General features: G+C 38.7%; 10 protein-coding genes across 10 annotated transcripts; 4 read left to right on the forward strand and 6 right to left on the reverse strand.

Moving 5' to 3' along the window:
* Nucleotides 1-1,740: 1,740 nt before the first annotated feature.
* Nucleotides 1,741-4,413, forward strand: NESG_00606 (uncharacterized protein; the record flags this gene model as incomplete). Its single annotated transcript, XM_053048255.1, has 1 exon — nucleotides 1,741-4,413. One exon carries the CDS (start codon nucleotides 1,741-1,743, stop codon nucleotides 4,411-4,413), a length of 2,673 nt encoding a protein of 890 aa, XP_052905015.1.
* Nucleotides 4,414-4,985: 572 nt separating this feature from the next.
* NESG_00607 (uncharacterized protein) lies at nucleotides 4,986-7,772 on the reverse strand (the record flags this gene model as incomplete). The annotated part of the gene is made up of 1 exon (XM_053048256.1): nucleotides 4,986-7,772. One exon carries the CDS (start codon nucleotides 7,770-7,772, stop codon nucleotides 4,986-4,988), a length of 2,787 nt encoding a protein of 928 aa, XP_052905016.1.
* A 791-nt stretch (nucleotides 7,773-8,563) lies between these two features.
* Nucleotides 8,564-9,154, forward strand: NESG_00608 (uncharacterized protein; the record flags this gene model as incomplete). The annotated part of the gene is made up of 1 exon (XM_053048257.1): nucleotides 8,564-9,154. One exon carries the CDS (start codon nucleotides 8,564-8,566, stop codon nucleotides 9,152-9,154), a length of 591 nt encoding a protein of 196 aa, XP_052905017.1.
* Nucleotides 9,155-9,775: 621 nt separating this feature from the next.
* Nucleotides 9,776-10,951, reverse strand: NESG_00609 (uncharacterized protein; the record flags this gene model as incomplete). The annotated part of the gene is made up of 1 exon (XM_053048258.1): nucleotides 9,776-10,951. The coding sequence occupies one exon, from the start codon at nucleotides 10,949-10,951 to the stop codon at nucleotides 9,776-9,778; it is 1,176 nt and encodes a 391-aa protein (XP_052905018.1).
* Nucleotides 10,952-11,298: 347 nt separating this feature from the next.
* On the reverse strand, nucleotides 11,299-11,751 carry NESG_00610 (uncharacterized protein; the record flags this gene model as incomplete). The annotated part of the gene is made up of 1 exon (XM_053048259.1): nucleotides 11,299-11,751. One exon carries the CDS (start codon nucleotides 11,749-11,751, stop codon nucleotides 11,299-11,301), a length of 453 nt encoding a protein of 150 aa, XP_052905019.1.
* Nucleotides 11,752-12,644: 893 nt separating this feature from the next.
* On the reverse strand, nucleotides 12,645-15,866 carry NESG_00611 (isoleucyl-tRNA synthetase; the record flags this gene model as incomplete). The annotated part of the gene is made up of 1 exon (XM_053048260.1): nucleotides 12,645-15,866. One exon carries the CDS (start codon nucleotides 15,864-15,866, stop codon nucleotides 12,645-12,647), a length of 3,222 nt encoding a protein of 1,073 aa, XP_052905020.1.
* A 216-nt stretch (nucleotides 15,867-16,082) lies between these two features.
* NESG_00612 (uncharacterized protein) lies at nucleotides 16,083-17,516 on the forward strand (the record flags this gene model as incomplete). Its single annotated transcript, XM_053048261.1, has 1 exon — nucleotides 16,083-17,516. The coding sequence occupies one exon, from the start codon at nucleotides 16,083-16,085 to the stop codon at nucleotides 17,514-17,516; it is 1,434 nt and encodes a 477-aa protein (XP_052905021.1).
* A 357-nt stretch (nucleotides 17,517-17,873) lies between these two features.
* Nucleotides 17,874-18,917, forward strand: NESG_00613 (uncharacterized protein; the record flags this gene model as incomplete). Its single annotated transcript, XM_053048262.1, has 1 exon — nucleotides 17,874-18,917. One exon carries the CDS (start codon nucleotides 17,874-17,876, stop codon nucleotides 18,915-18,917), a length of 1,044 nt encoding a protein of 347 aa, XP_052905022.1.
* Nucleotides 18,918-19,736: 819 nt separating this feature from the next.
* NESG_00614 (uncharacterized protein) lies at nucleotides 19,737-21,347 on the reverse strand (the record flags this gene model as incomplete). The annotated part of the gene is made up of 1 exon (XM_053048263.1): nucleotides 19,737-21,347. One exon carries the CDS (start codon nucleotides 21,345-21,347, stop codon nucleotides 19,737-19,739), a length of 1,611 nt encoding a protein of 536 aa, XP_052905023.1.
* An 862-nt stretch (nucleotides 21,348-22,209) lies between these two features.
* NESG_00615 (uncharacterized protein) lies at nucleotides 22,210-25,083 on the reverse strand (the record flags this gene model as incomplete). Its single annotated transcript, XM_053048264.1, has 1 exon — nucleotides 22,210-25,083. One exon carries the CDS (start codon nucleotides 25,081-25,083, stop codon nucleotides 22,210-22,212), a length of 2,874 nt encoding a protein of 957 aa, XP_052905024.1.
* Between the last annotated feature and the right edge of the window lie 24 nt (nucleotides 25,084-25,107).

The raw sequence follows: 25,107 nt of genomic DNA on the forward strand, positions 1-25,107 counted from the left end.
TATAGCTTACTTTTTGTTGTCTATTTATAGACCATAAAATTAGAAATTTATCAGTAGTATACACACATAAGTAAAAACATAACAGACAGACATCATTATTAAATTAAAAATTACTTAATTAACTGTTGGTTTTCCTTGCCTCAAGGGCATTGAAACCTTCTCTCCGGTTCAGCAATGTAGATCGATGTTGGTTATTGCCTCCGGGCTTTGGCTAGGCCAACATGCTACAAAGGGGGCTCTACTTGTTTACGGGTCATACTATAGTGATCTATGATTATGTGACACTTGCTGTCACTTTACGATTTGATGTGGAAAACTTTGCTTGTGCTGTCAAAAAGCATTAATCAACTTCCATGTACAAAACTATATATAGACAATGAGAAATAAATTATATCCAAGTTTAGTATGACTAAGTCTAATATTTCGAAGAGGAAAATTCAGCTTTAACTGTAACATAAAAAAATAGAGACCCACATAATGTGTTTATCTGCTGCTGCTAACACTACAAATATGTACTTTAATATGTGTGCATACTATTTGCTGCAAAACTGCTACTTCTCTTGAACTTTCTTACCATAGTAGAACTATATGGAATAAAGTAATTGGTATTGAGCTGTCTGAATCTGAGAAGTGCAGCCTATACAAACACACGGCCGAGCAAGCAGCCATGCACGTGCTTAAGAGATTAATAAAAGTTCTTTACTATAAGGATGCTGTTCATCTTCAGTTATTATTTACATACCACAATGTCTCCTTTACTAAAGTAGACTACTGTGTATGTGTTTGTTCTTTTATTTCTGTGCATCTGTCTACTTTGTCCTTTTCTTCTCTTTCAGTGTGCTTTTTGTATTTTTATTCTCTTATAAATTGGGAAATAAAGTATACATACAGCTCTCTGAAGCAATTTATTTTACATAGGTATAAAAAGAGAAATAAAGCATGAGAGACAGGGAAAAGAAGAAAAGTAGCATATTTCAGAGAACCACTATTGCTCAGACATGAAGAGAGAAGAAAGAGAGAAACAGAGAGAATAGCACACTACAAGCAAATAGAGAACGAAACAAGCATTTATTGACAGCTATACACACTCTCTCTTACTCAGAACACACTGGGGTGTATTGTGCACCATAGAAATGCATAGAGATACCTTATTAATGTGCAATATACTATACACATAGGCTGAGTGTAAAGGCGCTTGCAGAATAGCACACTTACAGTGCTTGGGAACTCCATTAAAAACACACCCAATTCTAGCATTATTGCATCAAGTTAATGTTGAATGCCAACCTCTGCCATATACCAGAAACTAAACTAAGAACCCATCCACATACATTTAACTGGCAGCTGCAATTCGGCTTATATTATTGCACCAAACTCGCATAGACACTCGAATATAAATTCAAATATAAAATAGCAGACGATTCAAGGACAGTCCTAAACAACTAAACAAGAGAGCTAGCTTAAAATATTTTTACTACAATAATAAAAGTTCCTTGCACAGAAATAGGTGCTATTCCTAGGTCATGCTACTTCTCCCTAGATAACATACAATCTACTGGTTAGAATATCATTTGCCTCTGGACCAGCTAATGGGGCAAACATACGCATATGCATGTTTCGTTGAGTGATATTGAGTGAAAACTATTGATCAACGCATATAACCTAAAGGCCAATAAAAATAGCATATAAACCCCCTGTGTTTACCCGTTACTATATATTAAAAATGATTTATTTTATTTAATGAAAACGAATTCTTTCGTTATTTGGATCAAGGCAGTTGCCTTAATCAGTGTTCTACTGATGAGCACGCACAGAGCAGACATGACATTGGACGAGGTGGAGACCACTCTGCAGTTTGAAATTGCAACGGATACAGCACCAGTGAAGATAAACCCAGAGGGGCCTCTCAACTTCCTCCGGGGATACATCTACCAGAAAATGGACTTTATGTACAACAAAAGATTCTTTTCGCCACAAATTAAGACAGACTATCTCTTAAAGAAAGAATGTATAGGTGAGTTTTATGAATTCTATACATATAACCGAGATAGACAAATGGACAAAGCATACAAAGACCTATCAAAGAATAAAATGGATGAGTACAATGAGCAGTACCACAGTCATCTTATTGATCTGTTTCCATCACCAACTGGCGACATAACCATAGAGACGCGAGGAAACCAGTCCTTTGTTCAGTTCCTTCGTGCAGATAAAACAAAGAAGCATGCATTGCAGATTCTGGCTTTATTACTGCTTTTTTCAGAGGGAGTGAATATTCACATTGATGTCAGCAATACAGTACTGAAGGTCTATGAACCAAGCAAAAAAGATGAAATATACTTTGAAGTGTCCATGGCAATTCCATGGAAAAATGATAAAACAGGTAAGGAAGAAACATTCCAACAGAAGAAAGTTAATCAAATGATCAAATTCTTCAAGAAGAATGCAACCAAACATGAAGTGCTTAGTATAATGAAGGACAAGTGCTCATATGATGAGGTTTCCACAGGAAAGTTTCTGGACAGTCCTAAATTCCTGATACAGTCGTACATATTTGGATTCATAGAAAGTGCAGAGAATGCAATTGAGTTTATCCAGACTGTGCACACTATGACAGAGAAGTATGCACCAAAGACAGAAGCACCAAGCAAAGATGACTCTGTATATGACAGACTGTTTAAGCCTGCTAACACTGCAACAGACACAGACTGTATGGCTCTAATGAAGAAAACTCAAGAGATTATGAATGGAAATCGGGACTTTTCATCTACAGGCAGCATGAAACTTCCTAGATATATATCTGTTCCTATGCGTGATCCAATAACAAAAGTGCTCTCTGCAAAACTAGGAGAGTACAGCAACTGCGTCGAGTGCATGATTCTTTCTCTTTTCTGCTGCCTGGCATATGATCCATCTGACTCTACATATAAAACTGACCATATGGGGAATGTCTCTGAAAGTTTGAAAGAATTCTTCGCCCCTGAGAACCAGCCATTTGACACAACAAAGAATGAATTTCAGATAAAGTGGTGCAATGTTGTTGCGTGTCTAGACGAGCCTAGCATTACATACTGCAAGGGAAGAAACGAGCTAGACTGCGGTATTATAAATATGCTCATGGTTATTGCTGAAATAGTAAATGCTCCAGAGGATGAAAAGAAGAAAATACTTGGATTTTCAGAGAGGTTAAAGGAGGAAGAGGGCATGTTAGAGAATAGTCTTTCAAAGGATATTCAAGAGTACACTAAAGAACTACTTAAACGCTTATCCAAGACAAAGAATATAGAAATAGAGTTCTTTTGTCTTACAAGAGATGAGTGTACTAATGGAAGATACGATGTGTGTGGAGAGATTACTATTTTATTTGAGCAAGGCAACTTTGAGAATAAAATAGTCATAAAAATATCCCAAGCCCATAGTTCTATTAAGATAGAGCCTATTGTTGTGGACTCTGATAATTATCGAGTATGGAAATTGAATGGAATTGCACAAATCTGTAAAAATGGGATAGAATTCATTGGAAATCTGTTTTCTATATATGTTGACTATGAAGCAAGAAATCTTGATACTCCTGAGAAGAACAAAGAGTTTATAAAGGCCCAAGTGCGCAAGACCATTGAGAACAACTTCACAGACATAAATAGACTGCTGCTCATAGAAAAGATGAATGACTTAGAATATAAGAAGAAATTAGTCGCCTGCTCTATAGCGTACACTCTGGATAAAAAGCTACTTCCAATGGATCCGATTATTCGGTTTATCTCCAACATAATAGGAAGCACAGAGCTAGATAACTCGGAAATTCAACTTTTTGTTCTCTCACCAATTATGTGCGCTGGTCTGCTTAATAAAAAAGGCAGTAGTCTCTGCTACCCGAATATAGAGATGATAGAGGACCAATATGAAAACGTCATGGGATGCGCAATGTGGTATGATTTTGTTGAATATGTGTTAGATTGTGATATATCCATTTTCATTGTATGGATTAAATACTGCATAGACAACTTTAGTCTATATAACTCGGAGGGCCAGTGTGAATTATTAAACTTTCAAGTGGCTGAACCTGTTTTTAAATATATATTTAAAGACAACAAAATGGAGTATGCTAACGCAGTTGATGAGGTTATAGCACAAGACTATCCTAAAGAGAAAGATGTGATAATAAGTTATCTTCACTATACCTGGTTCATGTATCTTATTTTACAGGACATCCCAAATATAGAGCTGATTAAAGAAAACTTTGATGCCATCCAGAATCCAAACTATATTCCGGAGAATTTCAGATATCATAATAAGCAAATCATTGTCCAAGCCCTCACAGAGCTAAAGGACCAGCTATGCACTAGTGAAGACTCTATTGCCAAGTTTGACGAGCTTATACGCCGATATAAGCCAGATTCTACCACTTCATGAGATGCACAAACTTAGACACTTCTTTGACTAGAAAAGTCTTTATAAATTTCAATAAAAGCTTTTCTCTAGTATTTCTAAAGAACTCTAGCTAAAGTACTTTGTACAAAGATTCTTCACATAGCACAGCTAGAATTAAAATATTTTATACTTAGCAAACATATAGTGAACAACTAACAACATGGCAGTATATAGAAAAACTAGCTCTAATATAACCCGAGTTACTGCACCATAGTGCCCTCTTAAGTGGCATATTTTAAACTCGCTTATTTCAACAGTCCTATGTGAAACAGGTATTAACACACAAATTTGAAATAACCTTGTTAAAGCCTAACACTTATACTCTCTATTTAGACTGCTCTCTCATGGTGGGGATGCTGCTACTTTGGACACACCATGTATTAGAGATCGCACACAAATGGAAATACCATCGCATCCCTACTACCATGCGTACATACAATATAACATAATTATTTAATGTATGTTGGGAAAATGTCATAAAATAGTTTGCTGATTAATTTATTGTAAATGTATGTGCAGATTTAACTTCCGTTATATTATGATTATATTTAAATCTAAACTGGAGGAAAAGTTGGTTTTCTAAAGTACAGTACTAATTTATCATACTTTTCCATGCTTTTTCTATCATCCTCTGTGCAGAAAAGAGCTTTTCTTTCTTCTAAAACACTTAGACATTTTTTAAATTGTCTAGAGGTTAAAACAGTGTTTCCCAAAGCATTCATAACCGAACTCGCCAAATCGTCATCTAAGGTTACAAAGCTGTAAACCTTCTTAATAAACTCTGTTGAAAACCCACTACCACTTGAGCATGTATGAATAAACCATAAAAAGCATATATAGTTTAAGTCTACAGCTTTTGTGGATTTTGTAAGAATGCAATGAATCTCCATTAGATTAGATACCAGTTTATAAGACGTAATGTGTTCAAACAGTTCTTCTGACGCTATAAACCAAAGTCTTAAATCATATACCTTTTCATTATTTATACTTGCTCTAAGATAGTTTTGCATGGCTTTATATGCGATAGAAGCTGGCAGATTTAGTAACACACTATGTAAATGCATTATTTCTGTAGTCTCCCAAATAGCATCTGCAGGATGCTCAGATGGCTTATATCCAAGTCTTGGATAGTATTTCTGCCAGCTTGCATGAAATGGGAAGAATCGCATCATTATTTGCTGAACTGTAAAATCATTAAGCGGAACACTTCCTAAAATGTTTCTAGTAAACCGCACCAAATAGTTGGTTGAATCTATCTTTGTTCCAATCGTACTAAGTATAACAGTCTTTATAATCCAGGACTTAATGCTAGTACTAGTAAGCTTTCCTAATAAGAGTACTTTATATGGCTCCTTAAACGAATTCTGTAACATGTGATCGGTTGTATATTTACGATATTCTAAATGGATTTTAGAGTCAGATCCTGAATCAGCTAATCCTAAATAAAAGTAGTGGTCCATAATGTATCCTATATAGCAGTCTAGCCCATCGTAAATACTCTTTACCTTTTTATATTCTTCTATAATATATGCAGACTTAGCCTCCTGTAATGAAAGAAAAGTAAGGTCTGTGTGGTCTGTATCTATTTTCAAAACAATTTCACTACGTGCTTTATTGAACGTATAGATAAATTTAATTTCAGAAAAAATATCTGCTTTGCCATTTGATCTCTTTTCAAGTTCCATATGACTGCAGTTTACTCTTACATTTGTATTCAGTGATAAAGCCCGAATAATTAATTCTATCTTATCTGAAATATAAGATATCTGCTTATTATCTAATTTTCCTGCCCTGCATACATTCTCTATATACTTAATTAGCGCGAGTGTGTGTTTTTTCTGGTCTGTTATTTCTGCTATAGCAAGAAATATATTTCCAATCCCAGAGAGAAGCCCGTTTTTATCCTGTTCGTAGTCAATCTTGTCATTCTTTAAGCATGCAACAACTCTGCTCCACTCCTTGTGCATTTCGAAGTCGGCAGCTTTAGTTGGCTTAGGATACTTTTCAAAGAACTCCTTCAGCTCTTTACTTATTCCTGCCCCCATGTGGCGTGTTTCATACTTTTTTGTTCTTGGGTTGTATGCTAGACAGCAGAACAGCCCAAGAAGAGCTGTCTCTACACAGTCGCTATAGTATAAGGCTTTGCTTCTCTCAAAACCAGACTTGTCCAGTTTACACTGTGGTACTTTAGTATACCGCGGCAGCTGGCTGGAATCAAGGAAGGGAAATCTTATTTCTATATTTGTAGCCTGAATAAGGTTACAGAATGATTCAATGTGCTTTATGTTTTCATCAGATGCTCCTTTTACTAGAAAAAGCTCTTTGAATATTCTCACCTTCCTGCAATTCTTTTTAGTATATCTATTTAGATTGCTTTTTTCAGTAAATTGATCAACTAGTAGCTCATGCACTGCATCCACAAAGTCCTTGTAGTCCTCTGCAGTATTAATAAACTCGTATATGTATGTCTGTATAAGGAACCCTGCACTATTCAAAAATCTTCCGCTCTGAAACTCTTCTCTGGTAGTTGGCATTGCAAACTCACTTCCTTTCTTTAGCAGCGGATTCTCTTTGCACCGAATATAGAAGTTGATGATCTGGGCTGTCTCGTGTTGGTATATATCCTCTTTATACGGCTTAGCAGCTGGGTCTATACTTGCTGTGTACATTTCTACCTTCACAAACACTTTTTCCTGGACTGTTTTGCTTTTTATCACGAGCTTCTTTTTCTTTTCTGTATGGTCTACAGCTATTTTAATGTCAATACCTTCTGAGAGAAGCAGCAGTGCAGCAAGGATATATTTTGCATCCTTCTTGACATGTTCTGCTCTTAAGAAGTTTGTAAGTGCAGTTAGTCTACCTGCCTCAATAGAAAGGTTTCCAGCTGCAGACGGAAACATCTTTATGAGCTGTGCGTGATAAGTGCTAAGATACTTGCCATTCGGGGCCTGTGTAGCTATGTCCTTGTATACTCTGTCATTGACTGGTGTTCTTGTAAATTTATAAACCTGTTCATTTTTACTTGATATTTCTTTCTTAGACAACACATAGTCTGTGTCTATTTCAGAGGAATAAAATCGCTTGTTGTACATATATCCATTCCGGTTTCCAATGTATCCACGCAGCAGATTTAATGGTCCCTTTGGGTTAATAAATACATCTTGCCTCCTGCCAATAAAAGCCTTACTAACTTTCTTTATGTCCTCCACTGCTAATTTTGTAAGAATACTCTGTAACGTTATTAAGCTAAGAAGTACTCTGCAGCCGATTCTGTATAAATAAATAAAAGATCTTTTCTTTAAATGCTTTGGTTTCTTGACCTCCATTATCTGAGTTAGCATCTTAAGGGGCCAATTGCCAAACTCTATTTTTTATTCGAAAACTCAAATCTTTAAATAGTTTGGTCTTTAATTTAGTTTTAACCTTCTATTAAATAAACAAACAAGCCAATAATCTATGGCTGGGTGTTCCAACAAACACTATTATCTCTGTTTCTGCTGTTGCTAATAATATGAATACAGTCAGATGTTACGCAGAGTATGTAACAATCATTGGCGTTGGTTTTTCTTGTCTTTAAGGCCATGAAACCTCTCTCTGGGCCAGCAATCTAGTTGGTAATTGGTCATTGCCCCCCCAGGATTTGGCCTCGGCCAACACGCTAAAAGGAGTTCTACTTGTTTAGGCGTCTACGATCAAGTGGTTCAATAAATGACACATGCTGCCATTTGTCTTAACTTCTAGAATACTTTCATGGCACCAGTTTGATAGGCTTCTCCTGGAGGTCTATAAATAGACAACAAGAAATAAATTATATCTAGATTATTATGAGTGAGACTAATATCTCGAGGAGGAAAAAACAGATATTGGATCTCTTTCATATAAAGTGTGCTACTTTTCTGCTCTTTTGCACGAGTTAAATTTCATGTGTGCCTTTGCATTTTCCTCCGCAAGTTTAAATTAACTGCCTTAAATAAAATCTGAATAGTGCTATATTTAACTGCTATCTAATTACATAGAAAAGTATTTCAGTAGTCCAAGTGCAGTTTTTATTTTGGGCTTTTGGATTATAGAATATTTTTGTAGGAATACTCTGTGAATGAGAAAATATTAAAATATTTGCGATTCTACATTAATGAAAATCCAGCTAGAGAGCATTGAGGCCTTTGAGGATATTTTCAAGGAAATCCTGGGGTCTGACGAAACAGCAAAGCACACCCAGAATGAACTAAATGTGTTAATGCACATAAAGAATCTTTTCCTGAAGAATGTAGAAATAGGAGGGGAAGAGCTTGATATAGGGCAAGTGACACAAGAGAAACTTGAAAGAAAGAAGGAGCATGCAAAGCTAATTGCAGAAGTAGAAGAAGCAGAGAAAAATAAAAGTGAAGCTCTAAATACACTTTGCAATCTTAGAAGAGAACTTCCACATACTCTGCGTGAGGAAGTTTCTGAAAGGTGCACAGAAGTCATACGGCAGATGAACTATAAACCAGCGCATGCTACTATTCCCCAGAAAGCACCAGCACCAGAGGAGGATGTCACTCGAATTAAATCCACAGTTAACGAATTATCTGAAAAGCTGCCTGTGGTTCTGTCGCAAATAAAGGAGAAGATCTCCTATGTAGAGAAAGAAGTAAAGGAAAGAATTGATCAAAAGGGAAGAGAGATTGAAACAGAAGCACTTTCCATTTTATTTAAGGATGAATTGGAGATGCCTGAGTGAAACACCCAATCTATCCTCCAAATGCATTCTAGTTTTGTTCATTTTCCATGTTTTGTTCGTTTCAGTAATAAATATTCTTTAAAAAAATCTGGTTGTATTCAGATTAGTTTATATGGCGTACATTAAATGTGAATGTTTTGCGGTTATATTCGGGCTATAGCGAGCACTTTTATCTGTAAGTAATTATTTAGGATTTCGGGTTATGTGTAAAAATGGACTGCTGTTGAAGAAAATTCGTGTGCGGCAAAGGATCTAGGACATATCATATCTTTATATGTGCTTGTTCGCCTTCAGGTTATATCATTTATTTAATTATAAACTTACATTCCTTGATCACTTGTCTCTTGGTGCTTCTACTCATGGCCCTGTATCCTAAATGAGTTTCTCACCTTGTCTAAAAGTAAAGTATTACGTGAGGCAAAGCAAAGAAGATCTAACTATTGTACTATGCCCTACAAGGATAACACATACAGATGTTTATCTTCTTTGCTTTCCTTCTGTTTCATCTGGGTAGCATGCAAATTCTTTCTGCACTATTATAATGGGTCTGTTTCGGGTTATTCGGGCTATACCGGGTTTAATCGGGTTATACCGGGTTATTCGGGGTTTGGGTTATAGAATTTACTTCCTACGAGGCATCCGCTCCATTCTCTTTGTTTTGACCAGGCTTTTGTACTTGTCTATAATTTGGTCTCTTGATGTATTCTTGAAGTCGCACTTTCTTTGCACTCTGTCCCAGTCTGTTCCGCAGATTTGTATTATTTTAATAAGTTTTTCTGTTTCTTTCGCTGTCCAAAGTTTTTTTGGTCTCCTGGCATTCGTCTTCATGCTGCTGCTTGCTTTAGAAAGTTCTTTTTCTTCGTCAATGCTGTCTGGGTGATTTGATTTCTCCAATTCTATTGGATCCTCCAAGTCGCTCTCATTCCACTCAACTTCGACTCCTGGAATTTGTGTGTTAATTAGTGACTTAAGATTTATGTGCTTGTACTCGTTGATAAAGCTTGTGTACTTTTTCTTCTTGTCTGTGAAGGATTTTTCCTCTTGCTTGTCTTCTTCCTTTTTCTTTGGCGTCTTCATTTTTTCTCCGTCTTTTTCTGAGCATAAAATAGAATGGGTTTTAATATTTTCAACTTCATCCTCAAGCAATGCACTTCCAGTCTCCAGAAGAAGATTCTTCTGCTCTAATATTTCGTGAACCACTTCAGAGACGCATTCTTCTTTCATACTTACTGTTGTAAGAAGAGGCAAACTCAGATGTTCAAATATACTTTGTGTTTCTTTAAGAATTCTTTCTTTAAATTCTATAAAGTACTTCTTTCTTTCTTCTACACTTATTACAACATCCTCGCTTGCTGCGGTCTGCATCATTAACTCAATCTGTGAGCTTATCTCTTCATCTTTCATCTTCTCATAATGATCCATCATATTTTGGGATTTCTTCAAGAGCAGATTATACATCCACAGAATAATCCTTTTTATCTGCTGCATATTCTGGCCTTTGGTTCTCTGCAGATGCTCAAATACTGCATAGAACTTTCTATTTATTAAAGGAGATTCATATTGCGATAGCACTTTGTTATGGATCAGAAATATTATGTACTTTGTTAATATTTCATCATCTTTTTCGTACTCTTTTGATTCTATTTTGCTCTTTAGATTGTATATTAAATATGAAAAATAGCTGGAATTTTGGGTATATTGCAGGGTTTGCTTGCTGTCTTTGTTATTATCAATTATATAACTTATATACATGTACAAAATATAGTCAATATATTGCATCTTCATAAGGCTTTCCATTAGCTTGAAGAATATAAAAAAATTAATTAGAATTCTCGCTTATAACACGAAATAGCCCAAATGTACTTCTTACAAAATCAGAATACTCTAAAGCGCATCCATAAAGGTATTTAGGCATATAATAGATGTAGCCAGCTTACTTGTATGATTGGGTTATATATATCAGGACTTTGGCTTATTTCAGGGTTATATCAGGTTATGTTCTGCCTTTTGAGGGGTAAATCAAACATGCATGGAAGTAAAAGAGTTCTGCTTCTTGGAGGCTTCTAATGGCATATTTTCCATACGAAAACACAGCTGAAAATACTTATTTTATTATCTAAAAACCACATATACAGAAAAGATGCTCACAGGTTTTTTAGCCTCATGTACTCCTCTTTTATAAGGGTCAGCTTGTTATTTATCTGGGCGTAGAGTTCAATCTGCTCGGTCTTTTCCTGCAGAGAGCTGTTTTGCGCATATGCGATGCTCAGAACTTGGCTTATTTCTTCCTCTAGCTTGTATATGAGCCTCTTAAAATCGCCAGTGGTTGTTTTCAGCGCGCTCACTGCCTGTTTACACTTTGAGCATTCGCCCTGGACAGGCGCTGCGCTCAGGATTTCTTGCCGCAAGGAGGCTATTTGCTGCCCAAGCGTTTGGATTATTTCATTTGATATGCCCTTGTTTGAATTAATTATATTCTCCTTTAAAACCCGATTTTCCTCTCTTATCTGATGCATTTCCTCTTCCATAACTATGATCTGCTCTACTAATCGGTCTATTCTGTTTCTCTCGGCTCTGTCATCTGATATTTCATCCATTCTGAAATTTTCTATTTTTGCACTTTTATAGTTTTCTCTTTAAACAACAGAAAATGACTGTATGTATTTCAGGGATATAACTCAACATTTTGCATGCTCTTTTTAAATAGTCTGAATTCCTTGAAGGACTCTATGCCTTCCCGGGTTTATACGTCCCTGCGCTTTTGTAGATGTTTTTATAAACTTCTAATTCTGATAGAGCCCAAGAATAGACAAATAGATATCTGGCTCCATGCTGTTTGTTTTTCACTTTACATACTGCAAAACTTACCCTGGAATAATAAATTTGTGTTCTTACAACTTTGTTTTCTATTCCTAGCTACTGCGTTTTTAGAAACATTCTGTATGTGCCTCCTAAAATGCATAGCATAAATTATTTCTACTATTAAATGTCTTTAAGCGCTCTATACTACTCTATAATAAAGAGCTTGTATTTTGATCTATATATTGCAATTGTGTGCACAAAACACGTCTTTGCATCTGGGGTGTTCAAATTTAATAGTACTCTACATTTATATACACCCCTATTCTCAATCCACATCTGCTGTATATGGCCCAAATCATATTTCTTGTCTTCCATTTATCTGTGTGCATATAGTGTGATGAGATTCTGCATTTTTTATCTTTACCAGCGCTGCACCCATATATCCTCTCTATGCGCTTACTAGGCTTTCTTCCGTTGCATACTTGCAGGGTCTCTAGATTTGTCTGCTTTCTTTATTTATTTCGGTCTTCGATAGTTATTTGCAAAATAAACACGTACTATAATCTTTTTCTTTTATCAAGCACTGGACGCATTTATTTCTAGAAAATCTCAGGAAAATGCAAAAGCAGAAAACAATAGCCTGAATCAATATCATATTTTATTTAAAGAGAAAATAGATCCTACACACTCATGGCTCTTTGGCCAGGCTCAGAACGATCTTTCTTCCAGCAAGATTAAGTGTCTCGCTGACTGCATTTTCTGGCTCATCTGAAGTTATATACGTATTTGCGTCGCATATAACATCTGAGCTGTCAACTCCACTTGCATGCAAAAGAGCCTTGTCGCTTATGTGCAGACCTGCCTTTTTCCTTAGCTTCTGGACTAAGCTTTTCACCTCTCGCTTTACCCAGTGGATCTCTATTTCTTCGCTCCTCTCTGTGTCTATCACCACATAAATCAGATCAGACGCAGATGCACCCTTTAGAGTTACTGGAAGGTTAAGGGCTTCTCGCTTATAAATAACTTCGTCTCGGGTTATGTTTATGCCGTCGCAAAGCAGCGCGCCTTCCGTCAGAAGTTTGGTTATGGCCTCCTGGTCTGCTGCGCGCTTTCGAATGGCTGCAGTTCTCTTCTGCACCTCACCTCCTCCGTAGAGGGCGCTGATCTTCTTGAAGTCTGGCAAAATCTCCTTCTTCCACGCATAGTCGCTCTCTGTCTTGTAACTCACCACAAGCGAGTTCGACTCCTTCTCTATGATGGATGTCAGAACAGAAGACATCTCCATTCCCACAATGGATATCTCCTTCAGAGGCATCTTAAGTGCTATCTCGCACTTCTCTCGAATGACACGCACCGTCTCAATCACACTCTTCATCTTCCTAAAGTCTGTCAGAATTTTCTCAAGAGACGTAATCTTCGACATCTTAGACACTTTCAGTATCTTTTCTGTGGTTCTTTCTATCTGCTCTTTATACATCTGGAAGTGCACTGACAGCCTTTGCTCAGAAATGTTGCCTCCCTCAGATGGCTCGCTCTTATGAAGATCCCCGTTGCACGCTGCGATCTCCTGGTAGCACACCTCACTGAAGAACGGAGTAAAGGGCGCCATGATAACAGACAGTCCCTTGAGAATGTGCCGCAGCACCTTCATCTCTGTGTTTCGCAGGCGGTCTCTGCTCAGCCGGATGTACCACCGACTCAGGTCTCCCAGGAACTCAATCGTTTTTGGGAGTATGTTGTGCAGCCGGTACTCAAGCCCTTCGCTCTGTATTGCAAGCGAGAACTCTTTGAACTCCTGCAGAATCCACAGATCCAGCATGCTGTCGCCCTCATCTATCTTGATGTCCAGGCTGGACACGCTCAAGGCAATGTCCTCCACGTCACAGCCGGTGCTGTCCTCCTTGGCCGCACTTGATGTGGTCTTAAGGAAGCGCAGGCAGTTCTGCCATGGAATTAGAAGCTCTCTGACAATGCTCACCACACCGGCCTCTGTGAACTTGAGGTTCTCTGCCTTCACTGCAGTGGAAGAGATGAGGTACATGCGCATTGCATCTGCCCCGTGGGTGTTCATGATTTCCATTGGGTCCGGGTAGTTCTTCAGCCGCTTGCTCATTTTCTTCCCATCTGCTGCCAGCACCAGTCCCGTCACCATTACGTTCTTAAAAGCAGCTGAGTTGTAGAGCAGCACAGAAAGCACGTGCAGTGTGTAGAACCATCCTCGCGTCTGGTCCAGGCCTTCTGCAATAAAGTCTGCTGGGAATGTCATCTGGAACCTCTTTTCGTTCTCAAACGGGAAGTGTTTCTGCGCATACGGCATGCTTCCGCTTTCAAACCAGCAGTCAAGCACCTCTTCTGTTCTGATGTACTTCACCCCGCCCTTCTCTATCACAATTGTGTCAACAATGTCCTTGTGCAGGTCGGCTGTTCTTATGCCTGTGTGCTCGTACAGCTCCTCCACCGACCCAATGCAGATAATGTCGTCCTCTGTGAGATTTGCGCCTGCGCCCTCTCTGATCCAAATGGGTATTGGGGTTCCCCAGTATCTGTTTCTTGAGATCGACCAGTCTCTGGCATTCTCAAGCCACAGTCCAAATTTGCCCTCGCCCACTGACTTTGGGCTCCAATTAATGGTCTTGTTCATTTTGATCAGATCAGCAACTGCGCTCTTCACGTGCACGAACCAGCTGGGCACTGCCTTGTAGATCAGAGGCGTGTCAGACCTCCAGCAGAACGGATAGCTGTGATCAATTGATGTTGTTTCATAGAGCACGCCCTTTTCCTTCAGGTACCGAATGATCTCCTTTTCAAGCTCCTTCTCCTTAACGTATCTTCCTGCATAGTCTAACACTTCCTCTGTGTACCTTCCGCTTTCATCCACCGGGCAGACCACCTCATCATTCTCCTTTATAATGCCGTTTGCCACAAATGCAGTGTAGTCCTCCTCTCCGAATCCAGGCGCGCAGTGCACTATTCCCGTACCGGCGCCCTCCACGACAAACTCAGCTGCATACGTTCTGAAGTATCCGCTGCTTCTTCGCCCCTCAAAGTATGCAAATGGCTGGGTGTACTCCACGCCCACAATGCTCTTTCCAGCAAACACCTCCACAGGCGCAGCTTTTTTGGCATAGAACTTCCCTGCTATCACATAGGCACCCTCTACCTTATCCTTCAGCAGAACATACTCCATCTCAGGGTTCACCATCAGAGCAGAGTTCCCTGGAAGTGTCCAGGGCGTGGTTGTCCATGCAAGGAACGACACATTACTGTATACTGTTCCGTTTATGGTCATTTCCCCAAGCACAGGCAGCCTGATTGTTGCTGTCAAGTCTGTTGTCACTTTGTAGTTCTGGTTTGCCTCAAAGTTGCTCATTGGCGTTCTGCACGCAGTCGAGTACGGCATCACTCGGTATCCCCGGTAGACCATGCCCTTCTTGTACAGCTCTTTGAAGACCCACCAGACACTCTCCATAAAGCTGAAGTCCATTGTCTTGTAGTCATTCTTAAAGTCAATCCATCTGCCCATTCTCCCAACAATGGCCTCCCACTGCCCAGAGTATCGCATGACAATCTCTCTGCAGTACTCGTTGTACTTCTTCACACCAATTTTCTCAATGTCCTGCTTTGTCTTTATGTTGTAGATCTTGTCTATCTCGTACTCAATTGGCAGACCGTGGCAATCCCAGCCAAATCTTCTCTCTACGTGGTAGTCCTGCTGATAGTAAAAACGCGTCACCGTGTCTTTTATTGTCCCAGACAGGATGTGTCCATAGTGCGGCAGACCTGTTGCAAATGGAGGCCCGTCATAGAACGAGAACTCCTTTTTCCCCTTGCTTAGTTTGTTGCTTAGCTCGAAAGCCTTTATTGACTCCCAGTATTTCTGTATTTTCTCTTCTTGTTTGCTAAAGTCCATGCCCTATAAAAAAATAATTTAGATGTATCTTGAATTGTGCTTTAATTTATAAAGACATCTTAAAGTGTTTTCGGGATTTATGATTTGATATGGGGCACGTCTTTCTGCGGAAGGGCTTCTCCTGGTGAAGCGGGTGCCCCGGGAGGCTGCAAAAGATACAGCTTGCAGAGGTCTTAATTTACGCACATAAAAATAAATAATTTTTGTCAAAACGAAATGCTTTCAGACTTAGGCGCAGGAATAAGCAACGCACTTCAGGGCTTCTTTGGGTCCAAGGAAGGCGAGAAAGAGTTGAACGATGCCATAAAAAAGATAACCACGTCTCTTCTTGGATCAAATGTGAACACACGAGTTGTTCTAAATGTGCGAAAGAGAATTTTAGAAAGATTTAAGCCGCAAGATATTCCAACAAAGTCAGCAAAAGAAAAAGCACTTCAGAAAATAGTGTTTGAGGAGCTGTGCGCAATAATGGACTCTGGAAAGGAGCCGTTCAAGCCAAAAAAGAAAGAGGTTTCAACTGTTCTTTTTGTTGGACTGCAGGGAAGTGGAAAGACAACCACATGCTGTAAATATGCCAAGTATTATAAACAGAGAGGCTTCAAGGTGGGGATTGTCTGTGCAGACACCTTCAGAGCCGGGGCGTACGAGCAGGTCAAGCAGAACGTCCAGGGCATGAACATTGAGCTGTACATTCCAAGTGACTCAGTCAATCCTGCACACGTGGCGCGCGCAGGCACTGATAAGCTGAAGGCAAGCGGGTGCAATCTGGTCCTAGTCGATACGAGTGGAAGGCACACCCAGGAGGGCGAGCTGTTTGATGAAATGGAGGAAATTGTTGCTGCAATTGACCCAACTGCGTCTATATTCGTGGTGGATGCATCGATTGGGCAGACTGCTGAGATACACGCAAGGAGCTTCATGTCTCGTGTGAAGCTTGGATCTGTCATTATCACAAAAACAGACGGAACAAAGAACATTGGGGGCGCTCTGTGCAGCGTGGCTGAGACAAAAACCCCTGTGGCATTCATCGGAACAGGCGAGGGCATGAACCACATTGAGTCATTCAACCCGAAGGGATTTGTTGGCCGGCTAATGGGTCTTGGTGACATATCCAGCTTTGCAGAGAAGATTGAGGGACTTAATATCTCGCAGGAAAAGCAGGAGGAGCTCATTGGAAAAATCAAGGCAGGAGAGTTCAGCATAGGAGACTTCTATGACCAGTACAAGAGGATTCTTGAACTTGGCCCCATTGGGCAGCTTCTTTCTCTCATTCCAGGACTGAACAGCTCAATGTTCAACGAGAAGGAGTTCAAGAAAATGGGAACAATCTTCACAGCCATGACAAAGAAAGAGCTTAAAACCAACGGAGAAGTCTTTATTAGATCTCTGTCCAGGCTGGTGCGTGTAGCCAAAGGAAGTGGTGTGACTCCCACACAGGTCAGAGATGCCATCAACACATACAGAATGATGGCCCAGATGTTCCAAAAGATCTCCTCAAATCCGATGTTTGCAGGCCTTCTAGGAGGACAGAACGGGGCAAATGACAAAAACATAACCCCTGATGCAGCCCGATCCCAGATAAACCAGCTGAAGAAGATGATGCCACCAGGCTTTTCCTCAATGTTTGACCAGTTTGATAAGTTTTTCTAGAAACAAAGAATAAACAACTGTGCTTTTTCTTATTCCGCAATGTGCAGGCCGTGTAGGAATCTATTATCTATTCCACGGTATTTTTTGCACACCACATTGCATAAATTTATTTCTTTTGCAGAAACCTAGCAGCTATAAATGATTAGTTAATTGAATTCAGGCTACACCTCATTATGTTTTTTTCTATGTCGAACTAACTAATTTATGCAGTGTATAAAGAGACCAAATACCATGTATCCCCTGTAATGACTTCTGTTTATACAAATGGCCAATCATCATGCCTAATAAGAATAAAAACATCCAATTAGCTGCAAAAATATAAATATTTTATAGCTAAAAATCATTTTTTACAATTTCATGCTGAATATACTCACCCGAAAACAGCATTCAGATTTACGATACACAATTATGTCCCGGGGGCTTAGAATAGCACTCAAGGAATTATTTGATGCAATTAAAGTTCTTCTTTGGATTCCTTCATATTATACAAATCATCCAGCTTCAACCCACGCATGGAACACATATGATCAAACCGAATTACATGATGATAATTTTCATCAGGAGATGCAAGAAGAATACAATGAAGAAAAAAATAATACAGATGCACAGAGCACTGAGTTTACAGAAGAGAGCGAAAATTATGACAACACACAGTCCAGCCACTTACAGAATATAGAGCATGAGTCATATGAAAATCCTTTCCCAGTTATTCAAACAACAAACTCAAAAAATATACTCAAAAGAGCTCTTAAATTCATACTTAAATTGCTGCAACTAACCACATACCTGTACATCGTACTATTCTTTCTTAAGTGTATTTACATTGCATTTAAGTTCCCATTCGTATATTGCGCCACATTTGGAATGTATATGGATGATGACGGCATCTTATTATCAATTTTCATGAACGAATCAATTATTTCTGGGTTTTTGAGATTCATATACTTTACTATGCTCCCACTTGTGATCATCTATAGGACAATGAAAAGAGAATATCCTTCGTTTAAAAAATATACTGTTTGCATTATCATAGCCATACTGAGCATTATTATTAGCAACACTATATCATACCTTGTATACAGAAAGGTTATTAATAGTGTATACATGTTTATACAGTCAAAAAACAATATTCTCTTTGATTTGGCACTTTCAGCCATAGTAACTCTAGTTTATGTGTCTACTGCATTTTCAGAGCTTTACAGCGCATGGGTTGCTAGCAAAATAGATCATGTATGGGATGCTGTGGAGTTCGGGCAGAAGATATATCTAATATATATTACTGCAAGTTTTTTATACGTTGCAGTTAGTATTGTAATTGTACTTTCCACACTATTCAAGCACAGCATTGTTGATGTGATAGCACATATACTTATGACAATAACTACTTTGTTTAGGATATAAATGATTTATAGAGCTTTTCTGACGATTAAATGAATTAGAGTTCTATTATACATCTAACTTCAATTTCACATCTTTACTAGACTGTTTTTCTATTCATGCCTCTCTCTGCTTTTTAGTTTTCAGTGCGAGCTATTCTGTCCACACAAGCTATTTGAGTGAAATACTCTCAGAGGAAGAAGTTCTGCATTTTTGTAGTTGGAATTTATATTACGTCGATTGACTTTTCTTTGCGGAATTTAGTTAAATTCCATGCACAGCAAGCTTATTTGGTGTTAAGTCATATTATTTTTAATAAAATTATTTAGAAAATATCTAAAGCTAATAGAAGAATTTCTTTTACTTATATAAGTGTTCAAGACTAGCTAAATATATGAAATTTGTATTAATCTGATTTAAGTTCATTCAATCCTTTTATTCTTCAGTATGTCTTTAATATTTGACCATTGGGCGATGCCTAGCTAGATTTTCAAGAAGATTCTGGCTATTATTTAAGATATACTTTGTTTTTCTTCTGTTTCTTTGCTATGTCGCTGTATTTGGCCAATACTTCTAGATCAAGCCGTATGTGCATGCTGCAACTCTTTTTAAACCTCACCTTTGGTAGAGGTATAAATTTACTTTTATAAATGCTTTTGACTGAAAACTTGATGCTTCTGCATATACTTGCACTTTCTACTTGCATATTCTTCTCATCTGCTTGATTTTCTGTGGATTATGCAGTTTTGTGTCATCTTCCAGACCAAGATTTATTTTCCTACTAAATAGACTGCTGGAAGAAATAGAATGTTTAAATGTTCTTTTAGGAAGATTCTGTTAAGTTCATATTGGCTTTTTGTCTGATATTTCAGTATCTTGTGATGTGGTTGGATTATCTCCACCATTTAGCAAATAGTCCACTGCATTCTTGCCACCTTTTAGTATGTTAGAATAATTTATGCTCTCTGGCCTTTTTTTGGCTCCTGCTGGGCCACTATTAATAAAGCTTTCTGTCATTGGAGGTATACCATAGCTATGCTCATTTGAGGTAGAATCACTTGAGAAGTACTTTGAAGAGCTTTTACAATTAGAATCACTTTCATTCTCATCTGCACTTTCACTGTTCTTGCATTCACTTTCCTCAAACGAGTATGTATCTGTATCTGAGTCCTCTATTATTGGCGTAAGAACATGCCTTTTCTCTTCTCCACTCAAGTCACTATAACTAAACACACTATCTTGCTTCAAGCTAGGACTGATATTATGACCTCTTGCATTTATATTTTCTTCATTAGCCTCTTCTTGCGCACTGCTTTCTAAATATCTATCTAGATCTAAAGGCTTTATACTTATAGATCTTACAGGCACTGAGTCATATAAATCACTCATTTCTTCATCTTCTAAATCCTTCTTTCTATTGTTATCCAGATTAGATTTCTTAGATTTATATTTCCTTATACTATTTTGTCTCTGTAATGGACAGTCTTCCTCCAAATTTGGATTAATGGTTTCTTCCTTCTCTTGTGAGTTTACTTTTTTTACATTTTCTGCCTCTTCCAGTATGCTATGTTTCTGTGTACGTTCTTCCTCTATGGGCTGTTTCTTTTTTATTACTTCAACTTCTTCTGGCACTTCAGATTCTTCTGGTGTTTTGAATTCTTTAAAAACTTTAGATTCTTCTGGTAGCTTGAGTACTTCAGACAATTCAGGGACTTTAATTTCTTCAACTTCTCCTGGTGTTTTGAGGACTTCCGATACTTTAATTTCTTCTGGTACTTCGAGTATTTCTAGCACTTTGGATATTTGAACTTCTTCTGGTACCTCGAGTACTCCAAATACTTTAACTTCTTCTGGTGTTTCGAGTGCTTTAACTTCTTCGAGTATTTCTGGCACTTCGGACATTTGAACTTCTTCTGGTACCTCGAGTACTCCAAGCACTTTAGCTTCTTCTAATACTTCGAGTGCTTCAGATTCTTCAATATCTTCAGACAATTTAACTTCTTCTGGTGTTTCAAGAACTTCAGAGTCTTTAGCTTCTTCTAATACTTCGAATATTTCAGAGTCTTCAACTTCTTTAGGTTCTTCAATTTCTTCCAACAATTTAACTTCTTCTGGTTCTTCTGGCATTTTAGCCACTTGAACTTCTTCTAGCACTTCAGATACTTTAGCTTCTTCTAGCACTTCGGGCACTTTAACTTCTTCTAGTACTTTAGATACTTCTGACACTTTAACTTCTTCTAGTACTTTAACTTCTTCTGGCACTTCGGGTACTTTAACTTCTTCTAGTACTTCGGGTACTTCAATTCCTTTTGATACTTTCGGGTTTGTAACTAAATCGGCCTCCATGCGATATATATTCTGAATGCATACTCCAACTCCAACCAGAAATATAGTTCCAATAACACTAGCAATTGAGATTATATATAACTTTTTTATTCCTGGGCTTCTTTCCATTTCTTTTCATGTTCTGCTATATTTAAAGAAACACTTTGATTTTAGATAATTTTTACTATACCTGCTTGAAATGCACTGTAGAAAGCATTTTTAGACTGATTTGGTACAGAGTGAATTTTCAATGCACAGAATCTGCATATACTTTGTGAGTGCATATTTTTCTTAGCCTCTATATTCTTATTTGTGCAAAAAGCAAATTATACTTTGAATTACTTTGAGCCTACGTATGCATTAATATTTCCATGATCTACTGTCTCTATCTATATCGTGGTAGAGTTCTTATTTCTCGAATCGAGGACATAATATCACTGATATAAAGGAAAATAACTCTAGAAAATCTATTAATCAAAAGGACTTCATATAATCACGTGGGGATATTTAAAAAAGCAGTACATCTTAATTACCAAGAATAACAGTCATAGTACATCCAGACACTAGTAACAATACACAAATATAGCCTGAATTGACAACTACCCTATCTATCTTAGACTGCTATCTCCTGTCTGGAGTGTTGCTCTCTTTCGAAATGTGATTTTTCTATATAGAATGTGCCATGAAATGAATGTTTGTATAGTATGCGCGTATTTAGACAAGAATATGCTTTCTTTCTGCTTCTTTCATCTTTTTTAGATTAATTTGCAGAGTGCAATTGTGTTTTTTCTACTACCGTGTCTTTGTAAAAATGAAAAGTGTCTATATATAATTATAATGCTGGGTAGAGTGAAGGCTATAGTAGATGAAAATATGAAAATTATATGGTAGCCATGAAAGAGAAAAAAGAAAGTTTGGATAGAGGGGGTGCTAAATAGCAGTATTAGTAGGATAAATATGGTTTATTGCAAAGCGACACATAATACTATATTTAAGCAATAGCTAGTAGTATTGCCATATTTCCGTTAGTTATCAGCTGTGGATTCTCGACTAAAAATGCATCTCCTGCCTCAGAGATAAAGGTTTTTGCGTTTTTCTTCAGTTCCGCAAGATCTATCTCTATCTTTTCCTTTGGATTGTATACCGCTTGGCTTCCTTCTCCATGCTCTCTTACATGAATGTACATGGTAGGATAGTGCGGGAGGGTCTCAATGTGTATGTGCAAAAAGGCCTCGGGATCTTCCTTTACAGTGGGAAGGTTCAGCACTCGTGCAAATAGCAGACGAAGGGCCTTTTCATTATCAGAGACTGTGCCGCTTGAAGTTCCCAGCTCTGCATAGTCTAGCTCAACTGTCTCCTCAAATGTTCCTGACCGAATGTTTACCTTGCAGGATGTTTCACTTGCCTTTGACTTTATCTTCTTCTCTGTAAGTTCAACTGTAAAGCTGAGAGAATGCCCAGAGCCACACTCCATGATCATTGGAAGAATTGGGTGGTCTATTGATACAGTGCTGAACCGCGTGAACCCAGCAAGCCATGCGAAAAATTCTTCCTCCATCTTTGGCGAGTCTGTGTTTGGCTTTATCTCTGCCAAGTTGTCTCTCTTGATTGCGTTTAGGATAGGCCGTGCCGAGAAGTAGATTCTGTAGTATGCATAGTCCACAATATTCAGAGCAATATTTTCGATCTTGCTCTTGTATACGTTGTATGCCACATTGATTCCGCTCCATGCAACTAGGTCCTTTTTGTTAAAGATACCAAAGGACACATTGGATTTCAGTGCATCCCGGATCTTCTCAACCAGGTTCTTCTTTTTGTAGCTGTAGAGTGTTGTGTAGATCACCTTCTCGCCATCTATCTCTTTTACAATTGATAGCTTTAGGAAGATAGACTCCCCAACAAGCAGACATACATAGTTTACTGGGCCAGTTTTTTTATCCGCGAGGTAGGAGTACAGGACGTCAAGAGCATCCCATGTGTCCTCTGCGCTCTTTCTAGTGTGTACTTTCTTTGAAAGGGGCTCTGGTGCTCCTAGGAACTCTCCCACAGTTATAACTTCGTTCATGGCTGAAGAGTTCTCTGGCTTTTTGATGCATGCAGCAAAGGCTAGTGACTGCATAAACGTGCTAAGCCATGGCTCTTTTGTGTCATCTTCCAGGGCCTTGCAAAGAGCGTCTAGAAGAGCAAACTCGTACATCTTGCTTGACTCCAGATCTCCCAATGGGTTGTACACCCGGATGTATCCAAATAAAGTGTTTTTGTTCAGATCCATTTCAATCTCTGCTCTGCATCCTGGTTTTTTGTACTCTAGTATCTCCAAGGTGTCCCGGGCTGTTTGCACAAACTCAGCACTTCCAGTGTTTGAGAGAGCCACCACCTGGTCAAAGATGGGGGTCAGCTGCAGAGCCTCCTCCACAGTGCATGGCGAGTGGATGGTCATTCCGCATGCAGACACTTTTTCAATCATCCCATCGCGGGCAGCTATCTTGATGGAAACAGGGCCCTTTTTGTACGTCCATCCACAGATTGACGACAAAAGACTTATTCCATAGACCTCTTCGCTTCCATAGTACTTGCCTTCCTCTATCTTATTCTTTTCTACTTTTGATACTTTCACCAGCCTTCTTAAGTACTTCATGGCATCATCAAAGATTCCTTCAAGTGTTCTGTTTGGGGTTGCTGAGAATGCAATTAAGATGTTGTCCTTCTTGACGCTCTTCTTTTTGTATCCAAATAGTGAGACAAAGTGGGCCAGCTTGTACTTCTGGATTGACTCCACTGTGGTCTTGCCAGACTTGTCAATAGACTCTATTGTGTAGTCACTGCACACAGCTCTTTCAAGCAGCTGCATGTTTTTCTCATGCGCGCTGCATATACTCTCGCTCTGCTCTGCTGCAGACACCTTGCTTAAGCTAATGTGGTTTGGCAGCACCATTGAGAAAGAGACCTCTGCAGTCTCTCCTGACTTTAGAGCAAGCACTTGCTTGCAGAGATTCTTAAGCGAGGACCGCAAGCTGTATCCTTTGTATTTGAAGTATGGCTCAAGAAGTTCCATATATCCAGAGCCTGGATTCTTTGAGACAACCTGCAGCCGGAATCTGTGCACTGAGCAGTACTCAATTCCCTCCGCAAATATGCTGCACACAAGAGGCGCCTTGTTTGACATATAGTTGGATGGTGCAGTAAGTCTAAGCGTAATCCATACTATTCTGTCGTTGGAGATCTCCTTTGCCAAGAACTGCATATACTTCTCATCAAAGTTCGAGTGCATTTTGTTAATTCCGTCGACGAACTCTGTAAGTTTTTCTGTTGTGTCGTATAGAGTGGTTGTTTTGTACAACTTCACTGCATTCTTCATCTTGGTGTATAGCTCCCTGTCTTCATAGAACGCACAGTCCGTGCATCTTCCACACAGATTATCATTGCAGGTCTTGCCAGCTGTGTATATTCTCTCTGGATAAATTCTTTCTAAGTCCCCAACTGCAGTTTCTTCAGTTATTTCTGTTACAACAATGCTTGGTGTTTGCGCAGCATACGAGTGGAAGGTGTTCAGAGGCTGTCCCTCTACGTAAGGAACCAGCGCATCTGTGCCATCGCTCGAAGCCATGTGCATATTTATATCCGTGCCTTTTTCTTCTGCCATTTCTATTGGAGGTCTTTCATTTTCTGCGTCTTGTCCATCCCCTGCAGAAGAACCCATCATATAGTAGATGTAATATATAACGATCATTGCCACAGACAAAAATGTACCCAGTGCAAAGAAAAGATACTTCAGAAGCTTTCTTCCTCTTATATACCTCTTAAATCTAATCAATCGCTCAGATATAAACGACCGACGTTGCTCGTCTCTCTGATCAATTTGCATATTAAAAAATGAGTGAAAACCCAT

The sequence above is a fragment of the Nematocida ausubeli genome, assembly GCF_000738915.1.
Source record: "Nematocida ausubeli strain ERTm6 chromosome Unknown supercont2.2, whole genome shotgun sequence".
Lineage (NCBI taxonomy): Eukaryota > Fungi > Microsporidia > Nematocida > Nematocida ausubeli.